Source organism: Brachypodium distachyon, chromosome 3 (genome assembly GCF_000005505.3).
Source record: "Brachypodium distachyon strain Bd21 chromosome 3, Brachypodium_distachyon_v3.0, whole genome shotgun sequence".
NCBI lineage: Eukaryota > Viridiplantae > Streptophyta > Magnoliopsida > Poales > Poaceae > Brachypodium > Brachypodium distachyon.
In genome coordinates, this window is record NC_016133.3 from 37400966 (window position 1) to 37416332 (window position 15367).

The following is a 15367-nucleotide window of genomic DNA, read 5'->3' on the forward strand; positions in this document are numbered from 1 at the left end:
AGTATATGTTCCGATTTCACTTCTAGCGTGACGCTTGTACGTACGTGCCTGTTTTTTTAATGTAAAAAAGCATTTTCCGCGCTCGAAAAATATTTAGTGCTACAAAAATGTAAACGTTTTTGTAAAGCAAAATTCTATATTTCTTTCTATGAATATTTACACATACAAAATGCATGATACATGTGCAAATTTTATTTTTGAAATGGGTTACATTAAGTGTAATAAAGACTAAAACTCAATAGAAAAGTTAATAGGCGTACTATTTTTACCTGACCGATGAAACGTAACCTTCTCCCTTTTGCTGAGATTTTTGCTCTTATCCCAACAAATACCATACCCAAATTAAACCAGACAGAACTAATTATAGAACTTCATTGTTGCACACAACCACAAGTATAAAACTTGATTAATCCAAGCAAGCATTTTAATTTCACAGTTCGCTTGTTTCGATCTTTGTTACACTTATATCGACCTGATCATCTGAAAACAGCAAGAGTTAATCGTTTGTCTTGGCAAAAGATCGAAGGTGGCCTCCTTTTGCTCTGCTCCTCAGTATCTTGAGTATTGCTTATTGAATTCATATCGAAGTCTAATTTTGTCAAATTGCGCCCTGCTCTCCCAAAATGCAGATGGAAGCTGCAGATGTAACCCATCCGAAGGGAGAGAAGAAGGTAATCATCTACAACTTGCAGAAAAGCTAACAGAAGGAAAATTGTAAGCTACTGCAGTTCAATCAACAATAATGCATGTTAGAGAAATAGAAAACCTGTTGAATATAAGCATGCTTATAGAAGGAACATGCCGAAGAGGCCAAACCGGCGAAGGACAAGAAGGACAAGAAGGAGAATAAAGAAAAGAGCAAGGAAAAGAAGGAGAAAGTCGGGGAGGCGACTGACACGACCAAGCTTAGAGCGAAGCTAGAGAAGATTGATGCGAAGATCGACGACCTGAAGGCGAAGAAGCAGGAGATCGTGGCTAGACTCCTCGAGCTGGAGGGTGATGGCACAAATGCAGCAGCAGCAGCACCTGCGAGCGGATGAGGTTTCAAGAAGTTCATAAATTGAGAAGGTGAAACAATTTGAAGGCAATGCAGCTGGTGACATTTCTACAAGTTGGTGCAAGAATTTGGTTTTTGCGCTGTTAGTCTGTTAATGCGACAGTTCATGTACACTGATCTGTCTTTCTGGTAAATATGTATGTGTAATGTGTGCAAGACAGCCCTAAATGGACAACAGATCATGGGATTGCTTGGATGACGGTATTTCTCTGAGTGCTATTCTACTAGGCAGTTGTGGTACTTCGATGAAATTTAAACCAATATTTAGTGCACAAAACTTTTTTATTGTTCAACTATCAACTGTTCGAGTTCAATCTGGTATGTTGTTTGGAAGAATATTGTAATCTGCACATTAACGAGCAGAATCAGAAATTAAGCTTGTTTTATAGAAATTTTATACAGAGAAGAATCAGAATCAGACTGTCCCTCAAGTTGATTCAACAGAATTTTATAGATACTTCACAAGTCAGGGAACAGTCGTGCAGTCCAAGCAAAAGTACAGAATTTGGAAAGTCTGATTTCATAGGAACTGCTAAAAAAATCATTCCAATTTAGTTCACATAATCGGTCAGCAAATACAGATGCCCAAAGAACTTTTTATCAAGCAAAAAGATGCAGCGCCATTAGTCCTAAGATGGCGCAGCTTCAAAGCAACAGAATTTTATACAGTAGTTAACAAATGAATGTTTCGATTCCTCCAAAATACATAAGTTCCATAGAGAATAGCATGAACAGTCTAGCATAATAGCCTGAAGATTATAAATATAATATATAAGATGTTTCTCCTCGGTCTCACTTCTATGCAACTGGCAAACATGACCATTACACAACGTAGTATTATTTTTACAGAAACTAGTGATGCAACAATGGAAGTCTATAAACATTCATCTAGGGATAACCTCACTTAGTAGAAGAATAAGATATACTGTGCCACTCACAAAATAATAGTATTGTTTCCTTAAGTTTCATCTCACAAAATATTTAGCTATGAGGATATTGTTGTGGACTGCGGACTTCTTGTGAAATGAACACCATTTTCCGGCAATTTTAACCCATCTTGGCCTGGAGCTGACCATCTCTTATCTGTGAAGCGATATCTTTGACAGCACCTGGCCCGTGAGGGATGAAGACTGCCGAGGTTTTGGACGTGGCCCCGATATCCTTCATAGTGTCAAAATATTGGGTCACCAAGACCATGTCCATGACATCCTTGGAAGAAGTCCCAGGCACATTCTCAGAGAAGGCAAGAACGCTGTCTCTCAGCCCATCAACTATAGCCTGGCGCTGCCTTGCGATACCCAGACCAGCCAGGTACTTGGACTCAGCATCTCCTTCGGCTCTCTTGATCTGAAGTATCTTCTCCGCTTCAGCTTTTTCAGTGGCCGCCAACCTCATTCTAGCAGCTGTTTTACAAATCACGAGAACAGCTAAATGTTATTGTCCAACATATCTGATAATATGTGCTAAAAGGCTGCAATGCTGTATATGTGTAAAACCCATAGTTTCCAAAGAGAAAATCATCCAATCAAACAGCACAATCTTGGAAAAAGTTAACTGAATTTGTTTTTGACTATTAGTTGACCAGAACAATTTGTTCCATGTAACCACGTAAGCCTTCAAGAAGTTCAAAACACAATATGCACATCTGAAATAACCCGCTCATTTCCAAATTCAAGCAAGACGATGGAAACCTATATGTCAAAGAAAATGTAAAACAATTCTGCCAATTGTTATGAAAAATCAGTTTCGTGCAGGCTTCATGAACATAACTCTAAGAGTAAGTTTCCTGCGAGGCTGTAACTACAAATACTTGGTATAACTAGCAGAATTCAACACTTCTTCATTTACATTTCCAGGGACACATACTTGAGCCGTTGAGCATATTGTTTTGATTACAAACCACATCCATTGAATCCCGATAAATGCAATGAAGTATGACATGTCGGACCTACTTGTCGACATTTAGAACCCAAATATCATAAGATAAAATATGTGTAGTTCTATAGAATTTTAGTTTTCAGACAAATGGGTCTAACTTTTTCTAATATAGCAGGAATATGCTTTATTGAATCGCTCTGGCAATACGTGTAACTTTGTGAAAATTAATTTAACTTTAAGTAGTGACATCTTTTCAACAGCAGGAAGCTACAGCACTCAAGGTCTCAAGACCATGCCACTGATTCACCTCTCCTTTCTAAACTAAAAAAGAACTATCGTAGTTTCTTGGAATGCCTAGCATTGCACCAGATCTGAAGTGTAAACACATGACAGTTGCGCTAATGCTTCTAAAAAAACTCGCACGCAGTTGATATGTTAGCCAAGAATAAAAAAAGTGGAACTTGAACTTGCCTGCGTTGATCTCATTCATGGCTCTCTTCACATGTTCATCTGGCTCAATATCAACTATCAAAGTTTGCACAATCTCATACCCATATGCTGACATTGCCTGCACAAATGGATAAATTAAATTAGCAAAAACTCCAACAGCATATACTACAGAAGACCAAGACATAATGAACAAAAAACCTTTTCAAGTTCATCCTCAACAGCCTTTGCGATTTCATTCTTCTGCTCAAATACATCATCCAAGTTCATCTTTGGAACACTAGCCCTGATCACTGAACATCATGGATATAGCTCTATTAGCATAAAATGAAAAAAAAGAGAAGAATAGACATAAAACTAGCAATCTTCATGTAAATACATAATAGAGTGAGAGAACAAAGCAGGATGCACAATGAGCGAAGTTTGTCCATGCTTGAATTGCATTGCAGTTCAAAACATACAGCAATCTTACCATCGAAGACATAGGACTGGATTTGCTCCCTGGTATTGCTAAGCCTGTAGAAGGCATCAGATGCCTTGTCAGCAAGAGCACGGTACTGTACAGATGCCACAACGTTGACAAAGACATTATCCTGCAGATTACAACATGATATCCATCATCAGAGAGCTAGTCAAGATAAATACAGTCTTTTGCGTTTGAATTAGAGCTATCCTATTCCAATGAGAAAATATAGATATTGTCTACAGTCTACACATATACTCAGTGGGGGACACAAATGCACAATGAACAATATTAGGGAAACACAGCACCCCCAGGAAAGTACAAAAACAAAGAATTAAGATAAAATAAATAGGGTTAACCTTAGTTTTTGTTTCACATCGGACATCAAGCTGCTGCACACGCAGCGAAAGATATCCAGCAATCTGCTTTCCAAAGCACCATGGCAAGCAGTGGCATCCAGGTTCCAGGATCGCATCAAACTTTCCAAAAGATTCCTTGATGGCTACTGTCGATTGATCAATTTGTACCAAACCAAGCACCTGACCCATGGCTTATCTACAATGAAAGAAAAGGTGAATTACATGGTATCATATGCTGAAGAACAGCACTACCATTTAAATGTCCTTTTTTACACAATATTGGCTTATTACCATACTAGGTGTGAGTTCTCTATCAGAGATCATGCTTTTTCAAGATCATAGCACAATAAAAACATGTCAAACAACAAATAATAGCATCACAAAACTAGACTCTTAATAAATATAATAGCATAGTGGATCTAAAATTAATAGCCATGACTAATTGACCATCCACAATGAGAAATGGATGCTCAATTGCATAAGTCGGATAATGCTTCCTGGCCAATTGCAATATCTAGACCGCTTATGGCAAGAAGGCAGCATTGCAACAATATGAAGATTATCTTAGAACGGCTTGTCATTACGCTGCCAAAACTCAATAACCCATGCTGGATAACCAAGTCCTGAAAGGGGAAGGGGATCCCTAAATCGTACTGTGCTACCCACAGGAAGAAGGAAGAACATCCAGTATAAACAAGATGCACTTATGAACTTGAGAGATGGAAAGAATAAGGAAGAAGCATATACTTGTCGATCAGCTTAGTGCGGAGCAGAAAGGCAAGGTTTCTTGGCTTCAGGCTGTTCTTTGGCACAATACAATGTACACCAGAGATGCATATATAGTGGAAATAAAGATAATGCTAATCCTGAATGGGGTGGAACGCTAGCCAGCTCAGGAAGGCACTCCTGATCATTTGTCTTTGGTCAAAAGTCCAATGTTCAACCCCACTAGGCTCATCCGACAACTAATAATGAGGCTGTCGCAATCTTTAAGGGGGGCGATATACATCTAGTCCTGGACAATTAAACAAGGAAAAACCATACGACCACTTGCCCGAGTCTTATCTTGTGTATGTAGACATTGTGCAGCTGTGCTGTGCTGTGCCGTGCATGTTAATAACCAAACAATTAAGCAAGAATATAAAAACATGTAATTGACTGAAAACTAGCTGAAACTTCAAAGCCGTAGGCCGTGGCGACAGTCTGGAACAGCTACAACCGAGCTTGGCATCATGCGAGGGTCACACACCCACGCCAGAAACAAAAAACCACTAAAATAATAACTCGAGATGCGTCGAACAAGAAACACACGTCCGTGCCCAGTCCGCGGAAACAGCAAGAGAATTGAAAGGCCGCGACCAAATTGAAAAAAACCTAATGAATCGTCGGCGCAGGACACGATGTGAGGACGAATCCAAATAACAAACTGAAATTACCACCCCAAGGAAAAGGAAAAGGAATTGCTCGATCAAATTCGTCCAGCGCAAGGGGCCAGCTGTTACCTCGATCAAAATTGTCGCCCTCGCGGCCGCAAGGGGACGAAATTAGGGGTTTGGGCGAGATGGAAACGAACAGGACGGCGAGAGAGAGGATGACACGGATGAGAGAAGTTGAGAACCGCGGGCTTACCTCGACGACTGACGAGCTTTGGTCGGATTTGATTTGGTTCGTGCCCTCCGTCCGGCCGTCGTTCTCCGCTCTCGGTTGGTTTCTTCCGCCTCCAAATCGAGCTGCAATTTATCGCACAGTAATTCCGCGTACTGGGGTATTTCCTTTTGCCTTCCTGTGTGCTGTTGGAGACGACTATTCTAAATCACCGTTGGAGAAGAATCTGGAAACGGACGGTCCGGATCGCGCGCCGTCGCTGCCGTGCGCGTCAGGTAAAGGCCTGCACTTGAGGTTAGCAAATGGAGCATCGTAAAGTATTCCACGTCAATTAGAAAACACAAAAAAACATGTTGTATAATGGATTATCTCTTAGTAGAGCTGCAAGTTTGTGACTCTAAGGATACCCATTGACCCTCCTTAGTTCAACCAAATGAACTAAAATTTTAAAATGACACAATTTTTTGAAAAACTAGTTCATTTGTTTGAGCTAAGAAGAGTCAAAGGATACCCTAAGAGTCACCAAGTTGCACCCCTATCTCTTAGTGTTCTATCTTACATTAATGTTTAGATGAATAAAATTAACTATATAAATGGTTAAAGATGAAATCTAATACAATAGTAAAAAAAATTTATATTTGTCTTGTCATTCTTGCGAAGTCTCTCTAGCCAGAAGCATCAGGATGATTCATCGATCAATCCGCTCAAACCGACTTTGGTAAAGAGGAAAAATGATCACGTGCGTCGATGGCCCCGAATCAAGGCGGAGGTTCCATCACATACAACAGCGTTGCGTGGGCATGCATTTCAATCTTTCTTTTTTTGAGCTAGATAACCTACATATTATCATCATGTGAGTCGTCACAGCAAAAACTTGCCCGAAATTGCTCCGACATGACAGCGCCATTGATCGGATCAATATGGGCGGATGCGAAATGAATGGACGGATGGAGATGGATAACGTACGTACGTATGACCCCGGACCCTACTTTTCCTCTCTGTATCTGATTGTGCGATCAGGAGCGCCGCCGGATGCCTTCGCAGAAACTTCCTCCGGCCGGGAGAGGAGGACATGCAAGGAGGAGGGGAAGCTTTCACTGGGAGAGCGAAAACGTACGGCACGCAGGAGCTTTGATTTGATTTCGCACCCTGAAGAGTAAACGGAACCGGAAAGACGTGCGATCCACGATGATAACTGTAGGTCCGTAGCGCGCCGCGTCGCGGAACAAATCAGGTTCGGCCGGCCGCGCGCGTTCTGGCTTGTGAGAATAGAGTACTAGTACGTTGGGGTGGCGGCGTACGTGGTGCACTGGATACCGTGTATTGCGGCGGCCTGACCTGTAGACGGCGGCACACGGCAGTACACGTAGTGCATGCAAATAATGATCGACGACCGGACGACGTACGTAGCTCTCAAATTAAAAGGCAAAATTAAAGGAAGTCAGGAGGAAATATCGGAGTTCGTACTACGTACGACGTGATTGGGACTGGATGCATGTCTATCTCGTGCACACTGCAGAGTCTTCCCACGGTCCACAAGAGCTTAGTTTCCCCGCTGCATGCGCATGCATCTCTTGCGCGGGCTATAGCATGCATCGATCGTATCCATGTTATTACTCCTTTCAAATTCAAATGGTAATCCCTCCGTCCCATATCAAATGACTATGTATTACATGTATCTATACGCATTTTAGGCATAAATACATTCATATTTGGACAAATTTGAGTCAGTTAATATGGAACTGAGAAAGTATCATTTTAGACTTAATTAATTTTATTTCCGTCCTAAAACATAAAGTGTATAAATTTTGTTGATCTTCAAACTTTCTCTAATTTGACCAATCTTATAAGACAAAACATCAACATCTAGAGTACCAAATTAAGATCACTAGATCCATCATGCATGAAATATGTTTTTCATAGTTTATGATTTGATATTACAGATGTTAATATCTTTTTTCTACAGGTTTGCTCAAACTTTACAAAATTTGTTGGTCAAGAAATTTATACTTCTCATATTTTGGAACAGATGGAGCAGTGTGCAATCTAGGTGACTTTGGACAATTGAGAATTACCAAAATCACTCCATCTCGGAGTTCGGTTTGATGTGATATGCCGATAGAAAATGAAACAAACAACATGACGACCAAACATTTGTTCCTTTGTCTTAGAGAACGGACATTTGACTTCCCTCTAATCAAGGGATCCGTGCGAGAGAAGGGACAAAAGGGAGAAGGAAGGACGAGGTGAGGAAAAAAAATGGTTTAACTTACCGACGTGACTCGACGGCAACATGTGGCTCATTCATCACCGTCTAGATGGGTAAAATCAACACCTCCCTTAGCTTTAGAAGGATAACCTAGGTAGGGTGCTTACGCTTTATAGGTTCACTAGACACCAACGACGGTGGATTGCAGCAAGATCAGTTCGGTGACATGGTCGCTGGAAGAATCCAAGGAGCAGATTCAAATCTATGACGAGGTCAATCGGGGATGAAGAACAAGAGAAAGAAGATCACTGGGGTGGGCATGAGGAAGAATGGATCCAAAAGAGAAAGAGGACCACAATAGAATAAGAAAAATAAAGAATAAAGCAAGTCTTCATCACTGTACAACAAACAATCACCTTGTACATATTCCCCCTGAATATAATCAGCTCTATTTAAACTGCATTTGGCATTAATTTGAATCATGATAATACCGTTTGTGCAACCAAACTTTTTGCTCATTTTGATGTCTTATTAACCTTTTATTGTGGTGATTTTTCACATCAACTAAAACCATCATTCGCTAGATAGGCCAAGCTGCATTATGAGCTGCCTGTGGTACTCTCTCCGTCCAACAAAAGATGTCTCAAGTTTGTTAAAATTTGGATGTAAGATGTGATTTAGTGTATAGATGTATTCAAATTTAGTTAAAGTTGAGACATCCTTTGTTGGACGGAGGGAGTACTGTTTCATCTTAGGAAGCTCACTTTTTATTCCCAATTTCTCTGATAACATTTTATTGCCAACAACTAATGAGAAGCAGCAAAACCCTGCCTTCCTCAGTCCTCACCATCTAGCAACACAAATCTCAAAGCATTTTGCCTGTACAGTTTTCAAATCTCACCCTAAAAAGAACCAGAAACTACCATCCGGTACAAAACTCCAAGCTAAGATCTACGCCGTCGCGGTCGCCGCCGCTAGGAGAGGACGTCGAAGGCGTCCGCCTCCTTGGCGACCCTGATGAAGACGTCCTCCAGCGTGGTGTCCGCCACGCCCCACCCCTGCACCGGGAACCCGCTCCTCGCCGCCGCCACCGCGCCGAACACGCTGTCCAGTCGCACCTCCCGCTTCGGCAGCTCGAACTTCTGCGTCCCTGCCACGCCGTAGATCTTCGCCGCGTCCGGCGACAGATCCTCGATCAGCCGCGCCACCTCCTCCTCGTGCTCCGCCGCCGTAGTTATCGTCAGGACCCGGGTGCCGCCGTATCTTTCCTTCAGCTGCGACATTTATGCATTTGGCCCAATATATGTGTCAGTTCAGTTGTCTTCTTTGCAGCAGTCAGATGCTTAACAAATCTGAACCTTTTCAGGTTGTTGATTCGGGCGTGCAATGCGTACCTCCTTGGGTGTTCCGAGGCACTGAAAGTTTCCACTGACGAAGATGCCGACACGGTCGCATAGCTCCTCTGCTTCCTCCATTGAATGCGCTGAAATGTCATAGTGTTACTCATATTCAGTCTGTATTGCAGAGTTTATCGCATCTTGTCGATGAAGATGGTGGACAACTGAAGGAAATGTGGGGATGTACAATAAGAGGGGAACTGATTACTTGTGAGGATGATGGTGCATTCCTTCTTTGCTCGCTTGATGACGTTCCACAGATCATTCCTGGATGCCGTGTCCAATCCGGTGCTCGGTTCGTCCATGTACACAACCTGATCGATCACAGAGAAAATGGTAACTGTTATCTGTGAACTTCTCTGAAATGCTTTGTGGAAGGAATGAAGAAATGGTTGTGGGAAGCACTTTAGGATTGCCGATGAGTGCGATGGCGACACTGAGCCTTCTTTTCATGCCACCACTGTACTTGTTTACAGATTTGTCGCCGAAACCGCAGTGGAAAAGATTTACGCTCTTCAGGGATTCTTCTACTGCCTAGATCAAGAGACATCTGATGATAAAACAGTTGCAATAAGACTGATAGTAGCATCAGACAGCTTGTAGTAAGACTCTGTAAAGTTGATATTCTAAATTATAGATTATTTCTTAGTTCATGGTTTTAAACTACCTTCTTTAGAGCAGCACCTGTGAGGTTCTTCATCCGGCCATAGAACATTAGATGCTCTTTTCCTGTCAGCGTCTCCCAAAGCAAACTGCACATACACATACATACAGCAAACTGGTTAAGATTGCAACACTGAAAACCATCTGCAGATGCTAGCTAGACTGGTCATTGTGATCTTACTCGTGCTGCGGGCATACACCAATGTTTTCATATATTTCATTCATATCTTTTCTCAAATCCATTCCATGTATGTAAGCAGTTCCATAGGTCGGTGCGACAAGCCCAATCATCTGCATATGTAGCCCATAAGCAGTATAAACTGTCTGTTGTTGCATACTTCTTTTATGTTAACATTGTTGTACTACGGGTAAACAATGAGACCATGACAGGAATTAAAGTAATTTCCATGAGAAACCAGTGAGAAGCTAAAGTGTTAATGCCATATAATAAATATGATCACTCTATCTAAATTAAGGTTAGTCTGCATATACAGACTCTGAATTGTCACTCACCATGTTGATGAAGGATGTCTTCCCTGCCCCATTGGGACCAAGCATTCCGAAACACTGCCCTTTGCGCAAAGCAAGCGACAACCCTCTGACGGCTTGCTTGTCGGGGTTTCCATTCTTCCCGCGGTACACTTTCTTCAGATTATGACAGATGATCATATTCCTAATGTCCATTTCCTTCAGTAACCTTTTCACCACTTTGCGCTGGAAAATAGAAGTTTCAGCAAAACAGTGCAGAATTATCTGCCTACTGAATAGTTCAGGTATGTTCTTAACTAACCTCAAGGAAAACATCAGTCTTTGACATATCAGTGAAGACCTTCGTGGATATCTGCCTCACAAGGCCTGGTCTCCATGACGGCGATGAGTGCTTCGTCGACAGAATCCCGAAGAGAAATAGAGGATGCCATGCAGGTCTATGATCCAACAAAAATGCCACAGGAAGCAGAAGTATCCATTCTATTGACATTAGAACCAAAACATCTTTCATCCCGTTGACCGGGTCATTTAAGTCCCCCCATTGCATTCCAGACTTTCCCATATGACTCCCTGCAGCAGCATACTCTGCTAACTCGTAAATTCCTCTGTAGAGGGAGAACCCTGGAACAAGCTCCATTATTACAAGCCAAGGCCCTAAACAAGTAAAACAGTGCAATTCCCAGTGAGAATTGAGTAGTAACATAACAGGAAAGTTTAGAAGAATTGCAGTCAGAATACTTACTTGGGAAGGTAGTATCCTCAATGAACAACTGCAAAAGCGCTTCTCCGAGAAGGCTGGAGCCGAAGACGTAAATGTAACTAATTACTGTAACACATAAAAGCTTGATCAAATTAATTATGACTAGCGAAATGCCCGTGCGTTGCTACGGATAAACATATTAGACTGCTCGTGAATGAAAAAACTTTAATATATTAGTGACACTCGCTAGTAATTTTATCTTAAGTTTGATGCAAATTATCATCTGTGTGTTTTTATGATAGAGGAGGCAAAGAGGTGACGGACCGCCGCCACCAATTGCCTCTTCTATAAGAGTAAAGATATCAAAGTGCCCCAGGTTTGAGGAAATTGCAGGCTGGAATGTACTGACCACTAGCAGTCTTGACTGATGAGAAGAAAGACGCTAGGAGAAAAGCAAGAACAATCTGTAGGTTGATGTAGATGAAAAAGAACGCAAACTGAATGCAATAGCTGTTTAATCTGAATATGTCAAGACCTGCAAAACATATAAGTGTTCTCTGTATGATTTAAAAGCTTAATTGCATGAAACTTTTGAATTAGGTAACGTGGAGTTAATATACTACCTATAAATGAGCCGAACATCACAAATAATAACATATATACTGCTGAAAGGGACAAGAAGTAGGCATAAGATATCATCCAGTATGGTCCATCCTTCAGCCCATGCATTTTCATCATTAGTCTTAGGTTCTGTTGCTTCTCGTATACAAGGTGTGTTAATATTATCTGTGAAAAGAATTGAAATAAATTCATCAAAAATTAACATTATCAGTTCACTACGGTGGTGGGATCGCTGAAGAAAATCAAATTAACTCACTGGAAGAAGGAGTTGAACCGTCCATGTAAAGAACAGTGCATCAAGCAGAGTGGTAAGGTCCAGCCTGATTTTGATTGCAGCTTTGGGCATCTCTTTCAAAAAGTGCAGGCGCATTTCTGCTTGCACTCCTTTAAGAATCTTCAAATATGCTTTGGATGCCTACAGTGTAAATGCATAATTGGCACTGGTTAGTAATGGAACTAAGGTGATGCCGTGGTATACATCACCAAGAAGCTTGATAAGAGTTGTCGCAAACGATTTGTCGTTTTTCCTACAGTAGTAATGTATACAAGTTTATTTTGCAGGACAACCGCAGGGGTACCATAGATGTGTAGACGAGTTCTCGTTTTAAGACTTGTCACTCCAAATAAATATACTTAATGGTTTAGACTATTGCTGATTCCAAAAGTAAGTTACACACTTAAAAATTGCAGGCAAGCGTAAGTACCATATTAACCAACCGTGGAACGCGCAACACTGTCATGGCATGGTGTCCGTTATCCCTGCTGAAGGTGGAGTTGTATGAAATGTACACATTGAAGCGCCCCTTGCTTGTGTCAAGAAAGTCATAACCTGTAAATTGTATCCCTAAAATAAGACATTTGCGCAAACAAAGAACTAGCAAGATGGTTTTTTTAAAAATAAAAAATGACATGAGGCTACCAGCAAGGAATTCATTTGATCTTCTCCTCTTATTCGCACCCTTGTACCCCTTAAGCAAATGGCGATTTATCACTGATGAATTGTCACACCACAATGGCAAACCTTGAACACAATGCACACCTGTTCCATTTCAGAAAGAAGATAGGATCAAAGGGGGTTAATGCACATACAGTATACATAAAAATAGCTACAGTACAAAAAGAAATGCAGGAACTGCAAGCACTGCATGCGACAAGACATCATACAGGAATCTCGGCACTCAAAAAACAGCAGTAGTACTATTCCTCCGTTTAACAAAAGTGTCTTAACTTTAACAAAATTTGAATGAATTTATACACCAAGTCATGTCTAAATACATTCGAATTTTGACAAACTTGAACATCTTTTGTTGGACCGGAGGAAGTATCTTTTTACCGAGATCGAGCGGCATTCCATCAGAAACCCCTGAAACGTTGTGTGGACGCCAGGAACACTTGGGCTGGATCATGTACAAGGTCTCGTTGGGCACAAGGCCGGGCTCCACGAACAGCACGTGCGCCGGTAACGTGCTTGTGCCCTGGAAGGATCGACAGATCCAATGTCATTCTCTTCACTACTACTCCGTACCAAATACCAAAAAAAAATGCAAAAAAACTTGAGTGATCAAGTTACAACTCACCGCAACGGTTTTGGAGAGCTGCTCAAGGTAGTCTGAAGAGTTGCTATTTTGATAAAAGGAGAGCAAGTCTGCCGGAGGGATCTCCGGGAACAGCCCCCTTCCAAGGCCTGTCAAAACCAAAAGAAAAGAAAAACAGTCAACGAAACGCCAGAAAGAGTTCGATTATTAACTCATCATACAAAACGAAAGCGATTCTTTGTCGTACTTTGAGCGAGGCCACGGTTGATGCCGGTGAGGAGCACGGAGACGGGGCAGGGCCGGGGATCACTGGCGTTGCTGCTGCAGGGCGCGGGGTGCACGGACGTCGAGGCCCGGGCCCAGGGCTGAGGGGCCTGGACGAGCGCGGGCCACCTGGGCGGCTTGGGCACCTCGCAGCTGAGCGCCTGCGTGGGCGTGGAGTGCTGGATGCCGCACTCCGTCCTTTGGCTGTAGCCGTCGAGGCTGGCTTGGGCGCAGCCGCACTGGAACGGCGGCCTGTCCAGCTCGTGGTCCACCACCGTCTGGATGCCCACCAGCAGCACGCACAGGATCACCGGGAACGCCGCGATCGCCGCGTTCGTCGCCAGGTTCCTCCTCTGCTCATAACGAAGATTCAGCATTTTGAGAATGAACACTTCTTCCGCGGGGTCGAAATTCTTTTTCGACCATTCTTTGGCAATAAATAACCCGCTGATGGTTGTTTCATCAAAAAGAATGAATGGAACCAAGGAAGAAATTCAGGAAAGAAAGGTCACCTGGAAGGAGAAGTTCTTGAGGAGGAGGGCGTGGACCTGCCTGCAGAACCTCGCGAGCTCCCGCATGCGACCACCAGACGCCATGCGTGTGCCTGTGCCACTGACTACTTCTGTCTGTGTCCCCAAAGATTAAACAACGCGGCAGTAAGAAGCAAGGACGGCAGGAGTCTCGCTCAGAATTTCGCGAACACACTCTAGCTCTACCTCCCGAGATATATATAAAGCAGCAGCTGGGAACCAAGGTCAGCGTGGTTGCAGCAGCTCGCCGTCCGGCGTGACCATTACGCCTAGGCTATGCTGCTCTGTGTCGTCTCCATGGAATAATCAGCTTAATTCGGTGCTTCCATGGAATCCGCGGCCACGCGCTTTCTCCAAGCGATCGATCAATCGCTATATCGCTTGCGCTTAACTCCAATTAACTCCTGCAGGGCGTTACGCTACGCCGCATTGCTTCCGTTTTACACCGACCAGCGCCGGATTCAGAGCAGCAGCAGTAACCGATACCGCGTCAGTTACGCAAGAAGAAGAAGGGATGAGCTGAAGAATGCCATCTGTCTCTCCGGGGACACTTGTCTTGTACCACTACGCTTGGGCCGGGGAGATGTAGCAGTAACCGTCAACTCTCTCAACTTTCCAGCTTCAGTTAGGAGTTATCTGAACTATGAACTCCGGACTACACTACACATCACACCACCCATCATTCGGATATACCGAGAAGACAGCCGAGGACCAGGTCGATGAAAAGGCAGCCGGCAAGTCACTTCGCGTTCATCGATCCACCTTTTTTCTTCTTCTTCTTCTTGTTTTTTAACTTTGCATAGAACGGCAGGATCAATGGAGTAGTAAGGGTGACGTTATGGCCGAGAGCTACTTACCCGGGACTCCAGGTTTCGTACTTTGGAGCTACGCTCGTGTTGCATAAGCCGTCTCCTCAGCATTGCTTGCGACATATTCCTCCGGCCACGAAAGGGATTAGAGTAGAGTAGTAGACAGTAGAGTGTGATCAAATCTGACCCTGGCCTCGGTGCTTGCGTATTCAAAACCAAGTTTAAGCACAGCTGCCAGCATTGATTACACAGGATTACCGGGATCAGCATCTTACTTCAGGATCGATCAAGAGTCCAAGGAACAGACAGGCACGTGCCGTGTTTTACTGCAACAAGAACTA

General features: G+C 42.9%; 3 protein-coding genes and 1 long non-coding RNA gene across 9 annotated transcripts; 2 read left to right on the forward strand and 2 right to left on the reverse strand.

Moving 5' to 3' along the window:
* Positions 1–294: 294 nt before the first annotated feature.
* LOC106866557 (nucleolar protein 58) lies at positions 295–1351 on the forward strand. Of its 2 annotated transcripts, XM_014901369.2 has the most exons (3): positions 295–526; positions 630–671; positions 792–1351. In XM_014901369.2, the coding sequence occupies exons 2-3, from the start codon at positions 630–632 to the stop codon at positions 1038–1040; spliced, it is 291 nt and encodes a 96-aa protein (XP_014756855.1). In that variant the 5' UTR covers positions 295–526; the 3' UTR covers positions 1041–1351. The 2 variants fall into 2 exon arrangements, with proteins under 2 accessions (XP_014756855.1, XP_024317608.1); XM_024461840.1 differs by having other exon boundaries at positions 295–671.
* A 378-nt stretch (positions 1352–1729) lies between these two features.
* On the reverse strand, positions 1730–5989 carry LOC100832789 (hypersensitive-induced response protein 1). 3 transcript variants are annotated; one of them, XM_003574406.4, is made up of 6 exons: positions 5834–5989; positions 4205–4400; positions 3855–3975; positions 3584–3675; positions 3407–3503; positions 1730–2460 (listed from the first exon to the last, which is right to left on the reverse strand). In XM_003574406.4, the coding sequence occupies exons 2-6, from the start codon at positions 4391–4393 to the stop codon at positions 2105–2107; spliced, it is 855 nt and encodes a 284-aa protein (XP_003574454.1). In that variant the 5' UTR covers positions 4394–4400; positions 5834–5989; the 3' UTR covers positions 1730–2104. The 3 variants fall into 3 exon arrangements, with proteins under 3 accessions (XP_003574454.1, XP_010235109.1, XP_010235108.1); XM_010236807.3 differs by having other exon boundaries at positions 5707–5842; XM_010236806.3 differs by lacking the exon at positions 5834–5989 and adding an exon at positions 4952–5105.
* Positions 5990–8958: 2969 nt separating this feature from the next.
* On the reverse strand, positions 8959–15150 carry LOC100841443 (ABC transporter A family member 7). Of its 2 annotated transcripts, XM_024462632.1 has the most exons (19): positions 15075–15150; positions 14200–14313; positions 13671–14040; positions 13466–13572; positions 13222–13363; positions 12808–12927; positions 12593–12717; positions 12145–12303; positions 11891–12053; positions 11677–11802; positions 11310–11393; positions 10869–11221; positions 10592–10792; positions 10260–10369; positions 10083–10167; positions 9821–9949; positions 9624–9729; positions 9413–9501; positions 8959–9292 (listed from the first exon to the last, which is right to left on the reverse strand). In XM_024462632.1, exons 1-19 carry the CDS (start codon positions 15147–15149, stop codon positions 8993–8995), a joined length of 2958 nt encoding a protein of 985 aa, XP_024318400.1. In that variant the 5' UTR covers position 15150; the 3' UTR covers positions 8959–8992. The 2 variants fall into 2 exon arrangements, with proteins under 2 accessions (XP_024318400.1, XP_024318399.1); XM_024462631.1 differs by lacking the exons at positions 8959–9292; positions 9413–9501; positions 15075–15150 and adding an exon at positions 14404–14879 and having other exon boundaries at positions 9641–9949.
* On the forward strand, positions 9127–10078 carry LOC112272053. Of its 2 annotated transcripts, none has more exons than XR_002965747.1 (3): positions 9127–9269; positions 9385–9466; positions 9544–10078. It is a non-coding gene; the product is annotated as an uncharacterized LOC112272053 (long non-coding RNA). The 2 variants fall into 2 exon arrangements; XR_002965748.1 differs by having other exon boundaries at positions 9137–9277.
* Positions 15151–15367: the final 217 nt, after the last annotated feature.

Bases quoted from the DNA above. Each gene is read 5' to 3' on its own strand.
- LOC100832789 (XM_003574406.4), bottom strand. From the start codon at position 4,393: ATGGGTCAGGTGCTTGGTTTGGTACAAATTGATCAATCGACAGTAGCC. The intron at 3,976-4,204 runs GTTAACCCTATT...TGTAATCTGCAG, and splicing joins GATGTGAAACAAAAACTAAG to GATAATGTCTTTGTCAACGT. The intron at 3,504-3,583 runs GTTTTTTGTTCA...CCATTTGTGCAG, and splicing joins TTGAGGATGAACTTGAAAAG to GCAATGTCAGCATATGGGTA.
- LOC100841443 (XM_024462632.1), bottom strand. From the start codon at position 15,149: ATGTCGCAAGCAATGCTGAGGAGACGGCTTATGCAACACGAGCGTAGC. The intron at 14,314-15,074 runs GTAAGTAGCTCT...TTGGGGACACAG, and splicing joins TACGAAACCTGGAGTCCCGG to ACAGAAGTAGTCAGTGGCAC. The intron at 11,803-11,890 runs GTAGTATATTAA...TATGTTTTGCAG, and splicing joins GATGTTCGGCTCATTTATAG to GTCTTGACATATTCAGATTA.
- LOC106866557 (XM_024461840.1), top strand. From the start codon at position 624: ATGCAGATGGAAGCTGCAGATGTAACCCATCCGAAGGGAGAGAAGAAG. The intron at 672-791 runs GTAATCATCTAC...GCATGCTTATAG, and splicing joins ATCCGAAGGGAGAGAAGAAG to AAGGAACATGCCGAAGAGGC.